At 43.2% G+C, this 19,824-nt stretch overlaps 1 protein-coding gene across 1 annotated transcript in view; it reads left to right on the top strand.

Moving 5' to 3' along the window:
• The first annotated feature begins 4 nt into the window (after positions 1-4).
• Positions 5-19,824, top strand: part of smg1 (SMG1 nonsense mediated mRNA decay associated PI3K related kinase) — a 126,185-nt gene continuing 106,365 nt past the window's right edge. The window contains exons 1-5 of the mRNA XM_078417527.1: positions 5-204; positions 8,830-8,993; positions 13,582-13,734; positions 14,542-14,678; positions 14,918-14,976. Of these exons, the coding sequence (XP_078273653.1) occupies positions 140-204; positions 8,830-8,993; positions 13,582-13,734; positions 14,542-14,678; positions 14,918-14,976 (578 nt within the window). The 5' untranslated portion in view covers positions 5-139. The remainder of the gene's footprint in view (positions 205-8,829; positions 8,994-13,581; positions 13,735-14,541; positions 14,679-14,917; positions 14,977-19,824) is intronic.

Here is a 19,824-nt window from a genome sequence, read left to right as displayed (position 1 = left end):
CCGGGGGAAGGGGTTTCAAGTCCCACGGCCGCCTGTCTGCCCGCCCTCGCCTCGCCTCGCCGCGACCTGCAGACTGGGGGTCCGACTGGGGGTGGCAGGCGCACCTTTCGAAGGCGGATGACATGTTGTGGGGAAGGTAATGAGCCAAAGACCCTTGAGCACTCGGGTGAACAAGCGGCAGCGCTGGAATGACTGGGACACAAGGTGAGAGATCGGAGCGCGGCCTACAGAAAGGCAAGCGGCGGGGTCCCTCACTCCCGCCCTCCCCGGGCGGGCGGACGGACGGCCACCCACCCACCGTCTGCCGCTCAACACCCACTTCCCGAAACCCGACACTGGCACTACCGGCAGAATGTGCGAGAGCAGCCCCGTCAGCGGTCATCAGAGCCCGGGCACCGACTCTGCTGGAGCCGAGGCTGCGCTCAGGCCTAGTGGTAGCGCTGTCAAGCACAATGCGCCAACGGTGTGGTAGTTTGTTTTGACGTGTGGTTATCGCGTCGTAAATAAAACATTGCGCCAAAGTTAGGTTTTAAAAAATGTTTAATTTTAAGTGGCAACTCCAATGTAGTAGAGGTTTCATTCCATAAGTTTGATCAGCGCGTGTCATTTATTGCAAGTGCACCAAGATCATGATCCATGATCTTACATTTTGCTCTTTTCCTCATATAAATTGTCAAGTCAGTAAGCACTTGGGGAGTTTATGATAATCTGGAAGAATGATTAGTGACGTTTATAATGTATGACGCAAAAGCTTAATTGGAATTTGACTTTTATTCGAATCCTTTTCTGTTTGACAACTGATGGGGGCATTCCGTGCATCGTGGAAAGTCCTGGATACATTTAAGTTCAATCTTTGTTGTGAAATGCACAGATATCACATGCTACCTTGACGCAGATAATTGCATAAAGATCCAAAAGCAAAACACTGCAAATGTTGCAAATGAAAAGAAACGATGAAAAATGTTGGAGATATTCAGCGTGTCAGGTGGCATCTGTGGAGAGTGAAACTTAGTTAATGTTTCAGGTTGCTATATTTAGTCTGATCAGGTCATTAAACATTTCCATTGAGAATTTCCAGCATTTTACGTATTCATTTCTATCCAAAAATCATTTCCATATCATACATGTTTAGTTTACTTTTGGTATGGGGGCAGGGTATTGACATGGATAGAGAATTGGTTGGCAGATAGGAAACAAAGAGTAGGAATAAACAGGTCCTTTTCAGAATGGCAGGCAGTGGCGAGTGGAGTGGCGCAAGGCTCAGTGCTGGGGCCGCAACTATTTACAATACATATTAATGATTTGGATAATGGAATTAGAAGTAACACTAGCAAGTTTGCAGATGACACAAAGCTGGGTGGCAGTGTAAACTGCAAAGAGGAAGTTAGGATATTACAGGGTGCGTTGGACAGGTTGAGTGAATGGGCAGATGCATGGCAGATGCAGTATAATGTAGACAAATGTGAGGTTACCACTTTGGTGGCAAAAACAAGGAGGCAGATTGTTATCTCAATGGTGTCAGGTTAGGTAAAAGGGAAGTACAACGAGACCTGGGTGTCTTTGTACACCAGTCACTGAAATTAAACGTGCAGGTACAGCAGGCAGTGAAAACTAATGGCATGTTGGCCTTCATAACGAGAGGATTTGAGTATCGGAGTAAAGACTGGGCTTGTATTCACTGGAGTTTAGAAGGGTGAGAGGGGATCTTGTAGAGATGTATAAAATTATGAAAGGCTGGAGTATTGTGTGCAGTTTTGGTCTCCTAATTTGAGGAAGGACATCCTTGCTATTGAGGCATTGCAGCATAGGTTCACAAGGTTAATCCCTGGATGGCAGGACTGTCATATGTTGAAAGACTGGAGCGACTAGGCATGTATACACTGGAATTTAGAAGGATGAGAGGAGATCTTATCGAAACGTATAAGATTATTAAGCGGTTGGACACGTTAGAGGCAGGGAACATGTTCCCAATGTTGGGGGAGTCCAGAACAAGGGGCCACAGTTTAAGAATAAGGGGTAGGCCATTTAGAACTGAGATGAGGAAAAACTTTTTCAGTCAGAGAGTTGTGAATGTGTGGAATTCTCTGCCTCAGAAGGCAGTGGAGGCCAATTCTCTGAATGCATTCAAGAGAGAGCTAGATAGAGCTCTTAATGATAGCGGAGTCAGGGGGTAAGGGGAGAAGGCCGGAACGGGGTACTGATTGAGAATGATCAGCCATGATCACATTTAATGGCGGTGCTGGCTTGAAGGGCCGAATGGCCTCCTCCTGCATTTATTGTCTATAAAATCTTTCCCTGCACATCTCCTTTAAACTTTGCCCCCATCAACTTAAAGCTATGCCCTGCTCTGAGAGACTGGTCACTCTGCAGTATACAATGCAAATAGTGTTAACCAACTTCTCTTGACCATGAGTGTGGTCATCACTATTGTTTGAACTAGTACATTAAAATATAAATATAAAATCTTTGCCTACATATCCATATTTCTATCCAAAAGAATATTCTGGGAATATTATTTTTGAAAACTAGGAAAGTTAGCATTTTAGGTTGGTGACCCATCATCAGACCTCTTGTATCCTGGATCAGAGGGCAAGATTGAAAGAGATGGTGAAAACACTGGGGGGTGCCACTGGGTGATATGAGGCAGAGGGAAGGTTGGGAGAGATATTGGAATCAAAGAACTGTTGAAGTTTGCAATTTTTGGCGTATGTAATATGTTGGAAATATTTTTTGTTGAAACGCCAAATCTGATGTAGTGTAGGGGGATTGCACGGCGGACGAGGTCACAGCCCCTGACCCTTACTGTTGCCACACAACGCCTACTGGAGGGCACGCCGTGTACTGCAGGCAAGCACTCACTATGGCTTTCAGTGCAGCGGCTGGTCTCCCATCAGCGTGGCTCCGGTTCCCGCCCGGCGCTCCGAGTGTCCCGACACCTCTCCGCGTTCCTGCGGTCCAGGCTCCGCCCCTTGCTTCCTGCTGTTCTTTGGCCTTTCGCCACTCCTGCTGGCCCTCCAGCCCTTCTCCTCGCTCGCCATCTCTGTTAGCCGGGGTTTGCTTCCACTTGGCCGGCGCTCAACACCTCGAGGCTGGGGCCATCGAGCAGAGCCGTGGCCTTGTCCTCCGCCTTGGCGCCCTGCCCAGCTCTCGCTGCTGCTGGGCCTCCGCTGCCAATCGGCCTCTCCCCAGCCACTCTTCCTCCTCCTTCGGGCTCGACACTCTGCTCTGCCTCCTCTTCCACTGCCTCCTCCTCCAAGGTCGTCGAGCCCTTCCTCCCTGGGCCCATCACCCTCAGGTGGGTCGCCGACCTCCAGCGCTCGCTGCTTCTGCCCCTGCAGATCTCCAGGCCCATCGGGTCAGGTTCTTCCCGCTGCTCCTCTCCCAGCTCGCTCAACCCTGTCCTCTCCTCCTCCTGCTCTTCTCCCCCCGCTGGCCGGTCGGCGGCCCTCTGCTTCTCGGCCTTGCTCTCCTGCCTCTCTTCCCGGCCGCGTTTCCCCTTCTCCCGCCGGCTGGTCAGACGTCTTCCCTGCTGCTTCTTGCGTCCGCGGGCTTGGCAGCCCTTCTCCCGGTTCCTCTTCCCCCACCAGATCCTCCAGGTTCTTCCTCATTTTTTACAGCACAAAAATTGGCCTTTTGGCGGCTTTTTAAAGGTAAGAATGTACCTGTTGCATGTGTTACTCGTGTATGCCGTAAGCTGCCATGTCCTCCAGATGGCTTAAGCGACTCCGTGCGTCGCGCACTTTGACCGTACGACCTTACGTGCAATCCCCTAATAGAGAAACTGCAGACCATGGTGGCTTTGAGATGGCTTGAGTTGGTGTGGTTGCAGAAAGAGGTCGGTTATGTCTGTGCTGACAAATGGTATAAAACAAGAATCTTGTGGCATGATGAGAACTGTGCAATGTGAAAATCTGGATAGGTTGAACACTTCAGTGAATGGTAAAATTTGAGTTGAAATCCACTTGGGATGTGTTGGAGGCAGACATTTGCTTAGAAAAAAGATATAGTCATAGAATCATACAACTTGGAAATGGGCCTTCCAGCCCAACTTATCCATGCCGACCAAGATGCCCCATCTACGCTAGTTCCACATGCCCAAGTTTGGCCCATATCCCTTAAAATGCCTATGTACTGTCCAAATGTCTTTTAAATGTTGGGATCATACCTGCCTCAACCACTTCCTCTGGCAGCTCATTCCATGTAGAAAAAGTTGCCCCTCAGGTTCTTATTAAATCTTTCTCCTCTCACCTTAAACCTATGTCCTCCGGTTCTTGAGTCATTCAGCAGGTCATTCAACATCTCTGGAGAACATAGATAGGTGACACTTCGGGCCGGAACATTTCTTCAAACTTCAAGATTGCAGTTCCTGAAATAGAAGGTGACAACATAGGAATATTATGTGGTAATGAAGGTCAGTGGGTCTTCAACAGTCAGAACAGAGGGGTTACACTTCAACTTTATAAAACATTGTTTAGAGATGGACTTAAACAGGACAAATTGGCAACACTTCCTCCTCTGGCCATCAACACAAGAGCACCTCAAGGTTGTGTACTCAGTCTCCTGCTCTACTCTCTCTCTCTCTGACTGTGTAGCCAGACACAACTGCAATGCAATCCTCACATTTGCAGACCATACCACTATTGGATGGATAACAATGTCAGAATACAAGAGGCAGATTGAAAATCTGGATGAAGCTGGAACAATAATCTTGCTCAACTTTAACAAGGCCAAGGAGCTGATTGCTGACTTCACAAAGAGAAAGCTGGGGATCCATGAACCCGTCTTCTTAGATGGGATGGCATTGGAGAGAGTCAACAGCTTCAGGTTCCTGGCTTGCCTGTCTCTGAATATCTATCTTGGGCCACAGGACATTGATGCAATAACAAAGAAAGCTCATCAACTCCTCTACTTTCTTAGAAAATTGAGAGGATTTGGTATGATGCTCAATTCTTTATCAAACCTCTGCACATGTACGGTAGAGAGCACACTGATTGGGAGCATCGTGGCCTAGTTGGTGGAGGAACAAAGAGGCTGATTATTGATTGTCTATTTGTTTGTGTTAATGGTGCTGTAAAGCAAGTAAGAATTTCATTGGTCTATTGCCGGTACATATGACAATTGAACATTCTTCACTTGAATCTTGAACTTATTTGGTATTAAGGTGTTGAAGGCTGAGCTGCAGTCAGTGATTAGCATCCTGACATAGTTGTTCTTATCATAAAGTTGACCCAGAGCTGAATGTAGTGCAAGGGAAACGACGTCCTCTATAGATCTACTTTTCCTGTGCGTTACTTATAGTGGGTCTAGATTCTCCTGGAAGCTGGTGCACTTGAAGTTGTTATCAATTTTTTAAGTGCTTCATTATGGTCAGTGCAAGAGGTACTGGACAGCAATCATTGAGACCCATCAGGTCAGACTGATGCAGGGTTCTGTTCTGAAACATCATCTGTCATTTCCCCTCACGTTTGCTGCCTGACCCACAGTTTTTTCATCAGTTTGCTCTCTGTCAGGTTTAATGATTTGACAATTTTTAGCCTGCATCAGGACTGAGAGGGAAAAGGCAATCTTCCTTTATCCCTCGTGATATTGATGCAGAGGCCCGACTTGTAACACGGATCGCTCCTTTTGATTTCACAAAGCTAACTTGACTGGTCAAGTTCTTCTTGTGCTTTGTTTTTTTGTTCTGGTTTGTAGCATCTATAGTGTCATTTGTCTTTAACAACTGTTTTTTTCATTTTCTGAAGTTGCAGCATTGTATGAAGGCATTAATATTTTCCTGTCTCAGGAATGTGAATCCCACCTTCTGAATCTAATTCATCTTTCCTGGATGGTGTATACCCAAGATCCCTTCTCTTCATTAAGAGATGAAACCTGAGGCCGCTTGAAGGATACAAAAAATCCGATAGCATGACTGGAAGCAAAGCAGGGGAACTGCAATATGACCTCGTGAACTGGATGATCTATTATCCACACGCACACCTCCACATGCATACGTCCCTCATCTGTAATCTTTTGCTTTGTAACATCAATCAAAGAGATAAGAAGAAACACAGCCTCTTCGTTCCACCACTGCACTATTCTGTTCACTTTCACTATATTTTTAAACTCGTTTGACTACTTCTAATCCTGCATCGTCCCATTCATCCATTAGTTTTGTGCTTTCGGACATAAATTCTGAATCTTTAACCTCATGAATTTGCATTTGTATCCCATTAATGGTCTTGTATCTAGAACATTCTCCCATCCTTTAACCCAGTCACAATGTGCTGTTATTACTGTGATGACGTTGGCCTCCAGAATTCCTTCATTCATTGAGGCCAGGTGCACTGGAAATTAATCTTAAATCTTTGAACTTCATATCTCTTACTTCTTAGGTTTTCAAAACCACCTCTGAACTCTAATCATCTTTCATGAAATATTTTTTGTGCCGTTCCATTTTGCTTGTGATACTTGGGATCCATGGAGAGATAGCTGACTGGTTAGAAAATTGGCTTCATGGAAGAAAGCAGAGGGTGATGGTGGAAGGTTGCTTTTTGGACTGGAGCCCTGTGGTGTGTCTTGGGGTTTGGTGCTGGGCCCATTGCTGTTTGCCATCTATGCCAATGATTTGGATGAGAACACAAGATACGATTAGCAAGTTTGCAGATGACGCTAAAAGTGGGTCGTATTATAGATGGTGAAGATGGTTGTCGAAAATTGCAGCAGTACCTTCATCTGTTGGGCAGGTGGGCTAAGGAATGGTTGATGAGTATTGAGTATAGAAGGTAGACAGAAAATGCTGGAGTAACTCAGTGGGACAGGCAGCTTCTCTGGAGAGTAGGAATAGGTGACGTTTAGGGTCGAGACCCTTCTTCAGACCCTGATCGTTTGCATCTCAGGGTACTTAAGGAGGTGGCTCTAGAAATCATGGATGCATTGGTATAAAACAATAACTGCAGATGCTAGTACAAATCGAAGGTATTTATTCACAAAATGCTGGAGTAACTCAGCAGGTCAGGCAGCATCTCAGGAGAGAAGGAATGGGTGACGTTTCTGGTCGAGACCTTCAATGGATGCATTGGTGATCATTTTCCAATGTTCTATAGATTCAGAATCAGTTCTCGTGGATTGGAGGGTAGCTAATGTTATCCCACTTTTCAAGAAAGGAGCGAGAGAGAAAATGGGGAATTATAGACCAGTTAGCCTGACATCGGTGGTGGGGACGATGCTGGAGGCAATTAATAAAGAGGTAATAATGGCGCATTTGGATAGCAGTAGATTTTTTAGATTTTATTTAGATTTTAGTGGGTTGCATGGTGGCGCAGCGGTAGAGTTGCTGCCTTACTGCGAATGCAGCGCCGGAGAATCGGGTTCGATCCTGATTATGGGCGCCGTCTGTACGGAGTTTGTACGTTCTCCCCGTGACCTGCGTGGGTTTTCTCCGAGATCTTCGGTTTCCTCCCACACTCCAAAGACGTACAGGTATGTAGGTTAATTGGCTGGGCAAATGTAAAAAAAAATTGTCCCTAGTGGGTGTAGGGATAGTGTTAGTGTGCGGGGATCGCTGGGCGGCGCGGACCCGGTGGGCCGAAGGGCCTGTTTCTGCGCTGTATCTCTAAATCTAAAAAAATCTAAATCTAAAGAGGTAATAACAGCGCATTTGGATAGCAGTAAAAGGATTGGTCCAAGTCAGCAAGATTTATGAAGGGGAAATCCTGTGAGACTAATCTGGAATTTTTTGAGGATGTAACAAGTAAAATGGATGAGGGAAAGCCAGTGGATGTAGTGTATCTGGACTTTCAGAAAGCCTATGATAAGGTCCCACACAGGAGATTGGTGGGCAAAATTAGAGCACATGGAATTGGGGGTAGGATATTGACATGGATAGAGAATTGGTTGGGAGACAGGAAGCAAAGAGTAGGAATAAATGGGTCCTTTTCAGAATGGCAGGCAGTGGCGAGTGGAGTGCCGCAAGGCTCGGTGCTGGGGCCGCAACTATTTGCAATATATTAATGATTTGGATGATGGAATTAGAAGTAACACGAGCAAGCTTGCAGATGACACAAAGCTGGGTGGCAGTGTGAACTGCGAAGAGGATGTTAGGATGTTGCAGGGTGACTTGGACAGGTTGAGTGAGTGGGCAGATGCATGACAGATGAAGTATAATGTAGATAAATATGAGGTTACCACTTATGGAGTATTGTGTACAGTTTTGGTCTCCTAATTTGAGGAGGGACATCCTTGTTATTGAGGCAGTGCAGTGTAGGTTCATGAGGTTAATCCCTGGTATGACGGGTCTGTCATGTGAGGAAAGATTGGAAAGACTAGGCTTGTATTCACTGGAGTTCAGAAAGATGAGAGGGGATCTTATAGAGACGTAGAAAATTATAGAAGGACTGGACAAGCTAGATGCAGGAAAAATGTTCCCAATGTTGGGGGTCCAGAACCAGGAGCCACAGTCTAAGAATAAAGGGGAGGCCATTTAAAACTGAGGTGAGAAGAAACTTTTTCACCCAGAGAGTTGTGAATTTGTGGAATTCTCAGCCACGGAAGGCAGTGGAGGCCAATTCACTGGATGAATTTAAAAGAGAGGTAGATAGAGCACTAGTGGTTAGTGGAATCAAGGGATATGGGGAGAAGGCAGGCGCATATTAATGATTGTGGATGATCAGCCATGATCACGATGAATGGCGGTGCTGGCTCGAAGGGCCTAATGGCTTCCTCCTGCACCTATTTTCTATGTTTCTATCACCATATCTATAATAATAATAATAATAATATATTCCTTTATTTGTCCCACACTGGGGAAATCTGTTCCTATTCCTTTACTTTCATGTGTTTCCATTTTAGGATTGACATTGCGACAGCCGATCAAGACAATTTAAAGTATCCTTTGGCCAGGGATCGGGGCAGTTCTGCCTCATACGGATTGCATTCTACCAGTTCTGCCAGCGTGTCTCGACATAGACATGATGACATTCGAATCCTCACTGGATTTCAAAATGAAGAAGGGGGTAAGACAGCTTAAAGCTTCAGCTGTTTTCTACTTTTCTATATTGCATTATTTTCAAATTTGTTTTGTGTAAATTAAGATTTGTTTCTTTTCCAAGTGTACGATAATGCTTCTAATAATTAGATTTATAAATTCTTCGTTGGTGAATGCAGAGAATATGCTGATGCTGGTTTAAACCGAAGATAGACACAAAATGCTGGAGTAACTCAGCAGGACAGGCAGCATCTTTGGAGAGAAGGAATGGGTGACGTTTCGGTTTTAGACCCTTCTTCAGACTGGAGATTTCAGACCAACCTCAGTCTGAGAAGGGCCTCAACCTGAAACATCATTCATTCCTTCTCTCCAGAGATGCTGCCTGAGTTACTCCAGAATTTTGTGTCTATCTTTGGTTTAAATCAGCATCTGCAGATCCTTCCCATGCATAGAATAATCTCATGGATCTCTACAATTTTTAAATAAGAATCTGACATGATTTCAAATTTGGTGTACTAATGAAGGTTGTGTAAAATTGAAGGTACTAAAATTTGAACATGTTGCATCACCATCAACGGTTCAAGAAAGTAGAAGGTAAAATTTCAGTTATATAAAAAAAGCTCTCATAAATTGACTTTGTACTTTAAAGATACTTGTTATTCTTAACTTTGTGCAATTTTGTGACCGATTTTAAGTGGTAAATATATTTTCCCCATTGGAATCTGGGTATTACTGGCAAGCCTGGCAGTTATTAGCCTGCCTTGATTGTCCTGAGGAAGAGGCGTGCCAAATGGGTAGATGGATAAAAATCCAAGAGAATTGTATACCTGTTTCTGCATTATAGCGGCAAACGAGTAAGGATTGTATATTTCCTTCTCTGAAGATAACACTTTTTGGGTCCTCTTTCTCTGGTTTGGTGATGGCTCCCTTTTCACTTTGGGGTGACTAAAGGCTTGAAAAGCAAGATACTTTGGGGGCAGGGTGGGAAACATCAGGATGAGGTGGCACTGATTGGTTGCGATGATTTATTGGGTAAATTTAGGATGTAAAAAACAACAGGTATTTGTAACTCTTAAGTGGGTGTCAGTGTGTGGAAGCTGCTGGCGGTTCATGTAGAAGGGAGAGTGCCAAAGGCTTGGATGGGGTGGAATTTGTCAATTGTGCACAGGAAAATTTCCTCAGGCAATATGTAAAGGGAGAGGGGAAAGCTTGCAATACTCTTAGGAAATTGGGAACGGCGAGTCATAGAGTGATACAACTTGCCCACACTGGCCAACATGTCCCAGCTACACAAGTCCCACCTGCCTGCGCTTGGTCCATATCGCTCCAAACCTGTCCTATTCATGTAGCCTCAACTACCTCCTCTGGCAGCTGGTCCTTGATTCCCCTACTCTGGGCAAGAGATTATAGGAGATTAGTGGGCAAAATTAGAGCACATGGTATTGGAGGTAGGGTACTGACATGGATAGAAAATTGGTTGACAGACAGAAAGCAAAGAGTGGGGATAAATGGGTCCCTTTCAGAATGGCAGGCAGTGACTAGTGGGGTACTGCAAGGCTCGGTGCTGGGACCACAGCTATTTACAATATACATTAATGACTTGGATGAAAGGATTAAAAGTACCATTAGCAAATTTGCAGATGATACAAAGCTGGGTGGCAGTGTGAACTGTGAGGAAGATGCTACGAGGTTGCAGGGTGACTTGGACAGGTTGTGTGAGTGGGCGGATGCATGGCAGATGCAGTTTAATGTGGATAAGTGTGAGGTTATCCACTTTGGTGGTAAGAATAGGAAGGCAGAGTATTATCTGAATGGTATCAAGTTAGGAAAAGGGGACGTACAACGAGATCTGGGTGTCCTAGTGTATTAGTCACTGAAAGGAAGCATGCAGGTACAGCAGGCAGTGAAGAAAGCCAATGGAATGTTGGCCTTCATAACAAGAGGAGTTGAGTATAGGAGTAAAGAGGTCCTTCTACAGTTGTACAGGGCCCTAGTGAGACCGCACCTGGAGTACTGTGTGCAGTTTTGGTCTCCAAATTTGAGGAAGGATATTCTTGCTATTGAGGGCGTGCAGCGTAGGTTTACTAGGTTAATTCCCGGAATGGCGGGACTGTCATATGTTGGAAGATTGGAGCGACTAGGCTTGTATACACTGGAATTTAGAAGGATGAGAGGGGATCTTATCGAAGCGTATAAGATTATTAAGGGGTTGGACACGTTAGAGGCAGGAAACATGTTCCCAATGTTGGGGGAGTCCAGAACAAGGGGCCACAGTTTAAGAATAAGGGGTAGGCCATTTAGAACGGAGATGAGGAAAAACTTTTTCAGCCAGAGAGTTGTGAATCTGTGGAATTCTCTTCCTCAGAAGGCAGTGGAGGCCAATTCTCTGAATGCATTCAAGAGAGAGCTAGATAGAGCTCTTAAGGATAGCAGAGTCAGGGGGTATGGGGAGAAGGCAGGAACGGGGTACTGATTGAGAATGATCAGCCATGATCACATTGAATGGCGGTGCTGGCTCGAAGGGCCAAATGGCCTACTCCTGCACCTATTGTCTATTCTGTGTATCCACCCCATCCATTCCACTCATGATTTTATACACCTCTATAAAATCACCCCTCATCCTCCTGCACTCCAAGGAATAGAGACCCAGCCTACTCAACCTCTCCCTATAGCTCAGACCCTCTAGCCCTGCAAACATCCTCGTAAAGTGAGGAAATGCATATGACTGAAATGTCCGTGGGAGAGCCTTCTGGGATGAGCAATCACTGTTCTATTTGTTTTTAAATAGTTACGAATAAAGACAGGGAGGTCCACAAGTTAAAATTCAGAATTGGGGTAAGGCTATCTTTGATGGTGCTAGACAGGAACTTGCTCTTGGAGTCGATTGTTTGCGGGCAAAGGAACGACCGGAAAATGAGATTTAAACAAAAGGTGTGGTGACGAGTTCATGGCACACATGTTTAGGTTAGGGTGGTGGGTGAGACAGTGGGAGAAAAGAAGCTTGGATGACGAGAGAAATTTGAGCTCTGGTCATAAGAAAGGCGGCATGGGACAGGTGTAGGCTGCAGACATCAAATATATCCTTGGAGGAGGTTTGGGAACTGAGTAAACTTAAAATCAAGAGCAAGAGAGGAGCAGGAGATGGCTCTGGCAAATAATATTAGGGAAAATCCAAAGAGATTTTATGTACGTTATGGGCAAGAAGATAAGAAGAGAGGGAAAAGAACCCCTCAGAAACCAAGACAGTCACCTCTGTGTGGAGTCGCAGGAGATGGGCACGGTCCTCTAAGTATTTCATGAAATGACACGAGTAAGACATGAAGACTGGGCAACTTGGCACAGTTAATGGAGATGTCTTGAGGACAGTCCATATTGCAGTTGAGGAGATACTTGATATAATAAGGCATATGTTCTCAAAATCTCTGTAAAGCGTCTTTGAGTATATGAAAAGCACTATATAAATAAAATGTATTATTATTATTATTATTATTATATGAAGGTAGATAAATCTCCCGGGACTGACATGTCCAAGGATAATCTTTGGAAGCTAGAGAAGAAATTGTAGGGGCCCTGGCTGAGATATATGAATCACCATTCGATGCCACTTTCAATGAACTATGTACCTGTACTCCTGGATCTCTCTGGTTTACAACATTCCTCAGAGCCCTACCATTCACTGTAGGTCCTGTCCATGTTAGTGGTCCAAAAACCATGTGGAAGCTTTGCAAAGGGTGCAGATGAGGTTTACCAGATTGATGCCTAGATTAGGGCATATTAGCTACAGGGAGAGGTTGGACAGACTTGTATTGGTTTCTCTGAAAGGTCGGAGATTGCGGGGATACCCGATAGAAGTGTATAAAGTTATTATGAGAGGCACAGATAGGATAGACTGTCAGAATATTTTTCCCAGGATAGAAAAATCAAATACTAGAGGGCATACCTGTAAAGTTATAGCTTTAAAGAGAGGCAAAGTTTAAAGGGAATTGTTTTTTTATACAGGGTGGCAAGTGCTTGGCATATGCTGCTGGGGGTGATGGTTGAAGCAGATACTCTACTGGCATTTAAGAGATGTTGTGGATCAGCATATGGATGGATATGCAGGGAATTGAGGGTTAGGGATTATGTGCAGGCAGATGAATTGGTTTTTGCATCATGGGTGGCCCAGATATTGTGGGCCAAAAGGCCCATTTTTGTGCTGTATTGTTCTCTGTTTTATAGTAGAATTCTCTGCTATTAAGAATGGATTCGTTAGAAAACATATTTCCAGATATTTAACACTTGCCTGCTTATGCAATAGGTTTTTGGGAACATGTTTCAAGGGGTGCAGATATGCTTTTCTATCCCTGAATATAGTGGGATTGTCCTAAAGTGCAACAGATATTTATTTAAAAAGCCATGATCTTAGAAGTACTCTGCTCTGTATCTTAAAGTTTGGCATGACTGTAATTTTAGAAGATGAATGAATGAATAAGTTTATTGGCCAAGTATGCATATACAAGGAATGTGCCTTGGTGCTCCGCTCACAAATGACAACACCAACATACAGTTAACAATTAAGAAGCGTGATGAGCGTGCCGCAGTTTTTGCCATCTGAACAAATGCAATTTTCTTTGCAGGCAGATATGATGTCAATGGAGGACTTGGTGAAAATGCTTATGGTCGGAAGTCGTTGGGGCAAGAGCTGAGAGTTAACAATGTGACCACTGATGTAAGCAGCATTCAGCATGGGAGTCGTGCTTTAGCCACAAAGGAGATGAGGAAATCACAGGGTAAACATTTTATTTAAACTTGATAACTGGATCAAAATTACTTTTGACTAGAAAGATATTGTGCAAAGGAAGTTCAGTGTTGCAGGCTATGGTAGCATGGGTGAATTTAACAGAAAAATTAAGAAGGTGGAATGTTTGCAAAAATCATTGCAAGTAGAAACCACTTTTATGAAGGTTGAAGCCCAGATTCACCGCAATGATTAAAATTTGAACGAATTACAGGTGCTCGACGTCAGAAGTACAGAAAATACTGGAAATGCTCAGCAGATCAAGCAGTTAATAATTCAGGGCCTTTATCAGAACTGGGAAGTAGAGTAGTTTTCAATGGTATAGATGGTGAGGAGGGACAGGCAAGCAAGGGGAATATTTATGTTAGAGTGTGACCAAATGAATTGCTGTAGCACAAATGAGATTATGCCACATTAATATCTGGATTAACTATTGAAGTGTAAAGACTGGTTTCATAGATCATAACACCTATTTCTTGGTATATGGAAGATTTTGGGTGTTTCAAGGTGTTTGTAGAAGAGTTAGAATAGATGAACAAGCTCCTCAGATAGAAGAATCCAAGACTTACATTTACTTACATAAAGGATAAGAGAAATCAGGTCACCAACTTCACTAAAAATGAATCACATTTGATGTTTTAATTGATTATATTACATGTCGGTGGGGTATGGGGAGCTCTGTGTTTAAAGCATAGAATAATATAACTAAATGCAAGAATAGGTTAATTGGCTAATTACTTTTATTCACTTTTGATTTTATTCAAATTTTTTTAAGCTGAGTACTTTTTACCTGTTACAGAGCGATCTTTATCTTATTCTGATGAGTCTCGACTGTCCAATCTTTTGCGGAGGATTTCCCGTGAAGATGACAGAGAGCGTCGGCTGGCTACAATAAAGCAATTGAGAGAGTTTATTCAGCAGCCCGAAAACAAAGTGGTGAGTTGAAATGGAAGAAAAATATATATTTCTCAGCATTTTAGAGACATCAAAATGCTTATAATGGAAGACTAATACAGTATGTATTAATGTTGTTTGAATTGGTGCTCTAGCTGCTATTTATGTGCAGTATTTTCTAATTTTCCAAGTAGCTTGGATGTATACTTTTGGTAGTTTTGAAAATACGGGTAGTTGAAAAATCCCTCGAATTTTGTATAATTGCATTTTTGTTATTGCAGGTTCTAATTAAGCAATTAGATACTGCCTTGAATGCAATACAGGATGTGCTGAATGAAAGGTATGTAAAGGACAAAACTTTGCTGAAAAGAGTTATGTTTATAAGCCTGTATTGCAATTGTTAGCAACAAAACCGGTTCATGGATTATTTTTGTTTTAGTCACCGTAGTCCAGTACAAAAAGAGGCCCTTCAGTTAGTTCACTGGGTCTATGTTGACTCTTTTTGCCTATCTAAACTGATCCCTTTTCCCCATATAAGCACAATATAATTCAATGCCTTGCTTACTGAAGTTTTAAAGCATAAGAGCATGTACCACCAAATCCAAGAACAGTTTCTTTCTGGCTATTATCAGACTCTTGAACTGACCTGTAATGATGAATTCCAGATCTTCCAATAGACCTTATTTTGACCCTTGTACTATTTTTATCTGCACTTTTTCTGTAGCTGTAACACTATATTCTGCAGATAGACACAAAAAGCTGGAGGAATTCAGCTGGACAGGCAGCATCCCTGGAGAGGAGGAGTGGGTGACAATTCAGGTCGAGACCCTTCTTCAGACTAGTTAGGGATAAGGGAAACAAGAGATATATAGAGGATGATGTAGAGAGATAAAGAACAATGAATGAAAGATGTGCAAAAAAGTAACGATGATAAAGGAAACAGGCCATTGTTAGCTGTTTGTTGGGTGAAAAGGAGAAGCTGGTGAGTCTTGGGTGGGGTAGGGATAGCGAGAGAAGGAATGCCGGGGTTACATGAAGTTAGAGAAATCAATATTCATACCACTGGGCTTTCAGCTGCCCAAGCGAAATATGAGATGCTGTTCCTCCAATTTGTGTTTAACCTCACTTTGACAATGGAGGAGACCGAAGACAGAAAGGTCAGTGTGGGAATGGGAAGGAGAATTAAAGTGTTTAGCAACCGGGAGATCAGGTAGGTTCAAGCGGACTGAGCGAAGGTGTTCAGCGAAATGATCGCCCAGTATGCGTTTGGTCTCGCTGATGTATCAGAGTCCACATCTTGAACAACGGATACGGTGGAGGAGGTGGACGCAGCAATAATATACCAATATTAATGCCTCTTAATTTTACCCCTCAGTTGCCTTCGCTCCTGGGAAAAGTAGCCTGGACTATCAAATTTCTCCCTATTAATAAATTTCTCCAATTGAGGCACCATCTGAGTCAATCTCTTCAGCCCAATCACATCCAGCCTATCATGTAGTGACCAGACTTGCGAACCATGCCTTACCAGTGGTTTACATAATGTCCCAACCTTTATGTTATATGTCCTGACCTATGAAGGCTAGCATGCCATAATACCACTTTCAACTTGTATTAAATGTTATCCTAGAATTGATTTTACAAGTTTATTTATTTAATAGGGTGGATGTATGGGTCCCCATAGCTTGCTGTTTGGTACAGGTTATGTGTGGTGATGTGAGTAGACTGAAATGAAAGTCATGCAAATATTATTTTTTAACTACTGCAAAACTCTGCATTACCAATATTTTAACTGATCAATTGAGTTCCTATTTTTCTTTTCTAATCCTGTATTGCTTCCCAGCATTGTATCTGAAATTGGGAAAGCAAACAATCAGTGATGACTAGGTGTGTAGGAATGAACTGCAGATGCTGGTTTAAATCAAAGGTAGACACGAAATGCAGGAGTAATTCAGCGGGTCAGTCAGCATCTCGAGAGAAGGAATGGATGGCGTTTTGGGTCGAGACCCTTCTTCAGACTCGTCAGTCTGAAGAAGGGTCTCAACCCGAAACATCACCCATTCCTTCTCTCCAGAGATGCTGCCTGACCCGCTGAGTTACTCCAGCATTTTGTGTCTACAATCAGTGATAACTATTTGTTGGTTCTCTCACAAAAATATTCAAGTGTTTTTTAATGTAATGGATGGGACCTCACTTGGAAAAGTCTTTGACATATTGCTTTATTAGGACCAGGGTACTGTTCTACAAAAAGGATTAAAGAGTGATAAAATGTATTATCATTGGACAAAGCAAGGCCATTGTGTAAGGTCCAATTAGGTATTTATAATATAACCATATAACAACTACAGCACGGAAACAGGCCTGTTCGGCCCTACCAGTCCACGCCGACCACTCTCCCTGACCTAGTCTCATCTACCTGCACTCAGACCATAACCCTCTAATCCCCTCTTATCCATATACCTATCCAATTTACTCTTAAATAATAAAATCGAGCCTGCCTCCACCACTTCCACCGGAAGCCCATTCCATACAGCCACCACCCTCTGAGTAAAGAAGTTACCCCTCATGTTACCCCTAAACTTTTGTCCCTCAATTCTGAAGCTATGTCCCCTTGTTGGAATCTTCCCCACTCTCAAAGGGAAAAGCCTACCCACGTCAACTCTGTCCGTCCCTCTCAAAATTTTAAAAACCTCTATCAAGTCCCCCCCTCAACCTTCTACGCTCCAAAGAATAAAGACCCAACCTGCTCAACCTCTCTCTGTAACTTAAGTGCTGAAACCCAGGCAACATTCTAGTAAATCTCCTCTGTACCCTCTCCATTTTGTCGACATCCTATAATTTGCCGACCAGAACTGCACACCATACTCCAGATTCGGCCTCACCAATGCCCTGTACAATTTTAACATTACATCCCAACTTCTATACTCGATGCTCTGATTTATAAAGGCAAGCATACCAAACGCCTTCTTCACCACCCTATCCACATGAGATTCCACCTTCAGGGAACAATGCACAGTTATTCCCAGATCCCTCTGTTCCACTGCATTCCTCAATTCCCTACCATTTACCCTGTACGTCCTATTTTGATTTGTCCTACCAAAATGCAGCACCTCACACTTATCAGCATTAAACTCCATCTGCCATCTTTCAACCCACCCTTCCAAAAGGCCCAAGTCTCTCTGTAGACTTTGAAACTCTACTTCATTATTAACTACACCACCTATCTTAGTATCATCTGCATATTTACTAATCCAATTTGACACACCATCATCCAGATCATTAATGTAAATGACAAACAACAGTGGACCCAACAAAGATCCTTGGGGTACTCCACTAGACACTGGCCTCCAACCTGACATACAATTGTCAACCATTACCCTCTGGTATCTCCCATTCAGCCATTGTTGAATCCATCTTGCAACCTCACTATTAATACCCAACGATTTAACCTTCTTAATCAACCTTCCATGTGGAACCTTGTCAAATGCCTTACTGAAGTCCATATAGACAACATCCACAGCCTTGCCCTTATCAATTTCCCTGGTAACCTCTTCAAAAAATTCAAGAAGATTAGTCAAACATGACCTTCCAGGCACAAATCCATGTTGACTGTTTCTAATCAGGCCTTGTTTATCCAAATAATTATATATATTGTCCCTAAGTATCTTTTCCATTAATTTTCCCACCACAGACGTCAAACTAACAGGTCTATAATTGCTAGGTTTACTTTTAGAACCTTTTTTAAACAAAGGCACAACATGCGCAATGCGCCAATCTTCCGGCACCATCCCCGTTTCTAATGACGTTTGAAATATTTCCGTCATAGCCCCTGCTATTTCTGCACTAACTTCCCTCAATGTCCTAGGGAATATCCTATCAGGACCTGGAGACTTATCCACTTTTATATTTTTCAAAAGTGTCCGTACCTCCTCTTCTTTAATCCTCCTAATTTCCATCACTACTCTGATTGTTTCGCTTACCTCACATAATTCAATATCCTTCTCCTCGGTGAATACCGAAGAAAAGAAATTGTTTAATATCTCCCCCATTTCTTCCGGCTCAGCACATAGCTGTCCACTCTGACTCTCTAATGGACCAATTTTATCCCTCGCTATCCTTTTGCTATTGACATATCTGTAGAACACCTTGGGGTTTACTTTTACATTACTTGCCAAAGCAACCTCATATCTTTTTTTCGCTTTTCTAATTTCCTTCTTAAGATTCCTTTTACATTCTTTATATTCCTCAAGAACCTCATTTACTCCCTGCCGCTTATATTTATTGTATATCTCCCTCTTTTTCCGAACCAAGTGTCCAATTTCCCTGGAAAACCACGGCTCTTTCAAATTATTATTCTTTCCTTTCCACCGAACAGGGACATAAAGACTCTGTACTCTCAAAATGTCACCTTTAAATATCCTCCATTTCTCTATTATATCCTTTTCATAAAACAAAAAGTTCCATTTCACTCCTTTTAAATCCTTTCTCATCTCCTCAAAATTAGCCTTTCTCCAATCCAAAATCTCAACCCTTGGTCCAGATTTGACCTTCTCCATAATTATATTGAAACTAATGGCATTGTGATCACTAGACCCAAAGTGCTCCTCAACACTTTCCGTCACCTGACCCGTCTCATTTCGTCCAACACTGCCCCTTCTCTGGTAGGTACCTCTACGTATTGCTGCAAAAAACTATCCTGCACACATTTTACAAACTCCAAACCATCCAGCCCTTTAACAGAATGATTCCCAGTCTATATACGGAAAATTGAAATCACCCACAATCACTACTCTGTGCTTACTACTAATATCTGCTATCTCCTTACATATTTGCTCTTCCAATTCTCGTTCCCTATTTGGCGGTCTATAATACATCCCTATAAGTGTTGCTAAACCTTTCTCATTTCTGAGTTCCACCCAAACAGCCTCCCTAATCGAGCCTTCTAGTCTGTCCTGCCAAAGCACTGCTGTGATATCCTCCCTGACAAGCAATGCAACACCCCCACCTCTTGCCCCTCCGATTCTATCACATCTGAAACAATGAAATCATGGAATATTTAATTGCCAATCGCAACCCTCCTGCAACCATGTTTCACTGATCGCCACATCATCATACTTCCAGATGTCAATCCAGGCTCTAAGCTCATCCACCTTTCTTACAATGCTCCTAGCATTAAAATATACACATTTAA

This window comes from Rhinoraja longicauda, chromosome 21 (genome assembly GCF_053455715.1).
Source record: "Rhinoraja longicauda isolate Sanriku21f chromosome 21, sRhiLon1.1, whole genome shotgun sequence".
NCBI lineage: Eukaryota > Metazoa > Chordata > Chondrichthyes > Rajiformes > Arhynchobatidae > Rhinoraja > Rhinoraja longicauda.
Note: the sequence above shows the minus strand (reverse complement) of the source record. Positions and strands in the feature narration are given on the sequence as shown.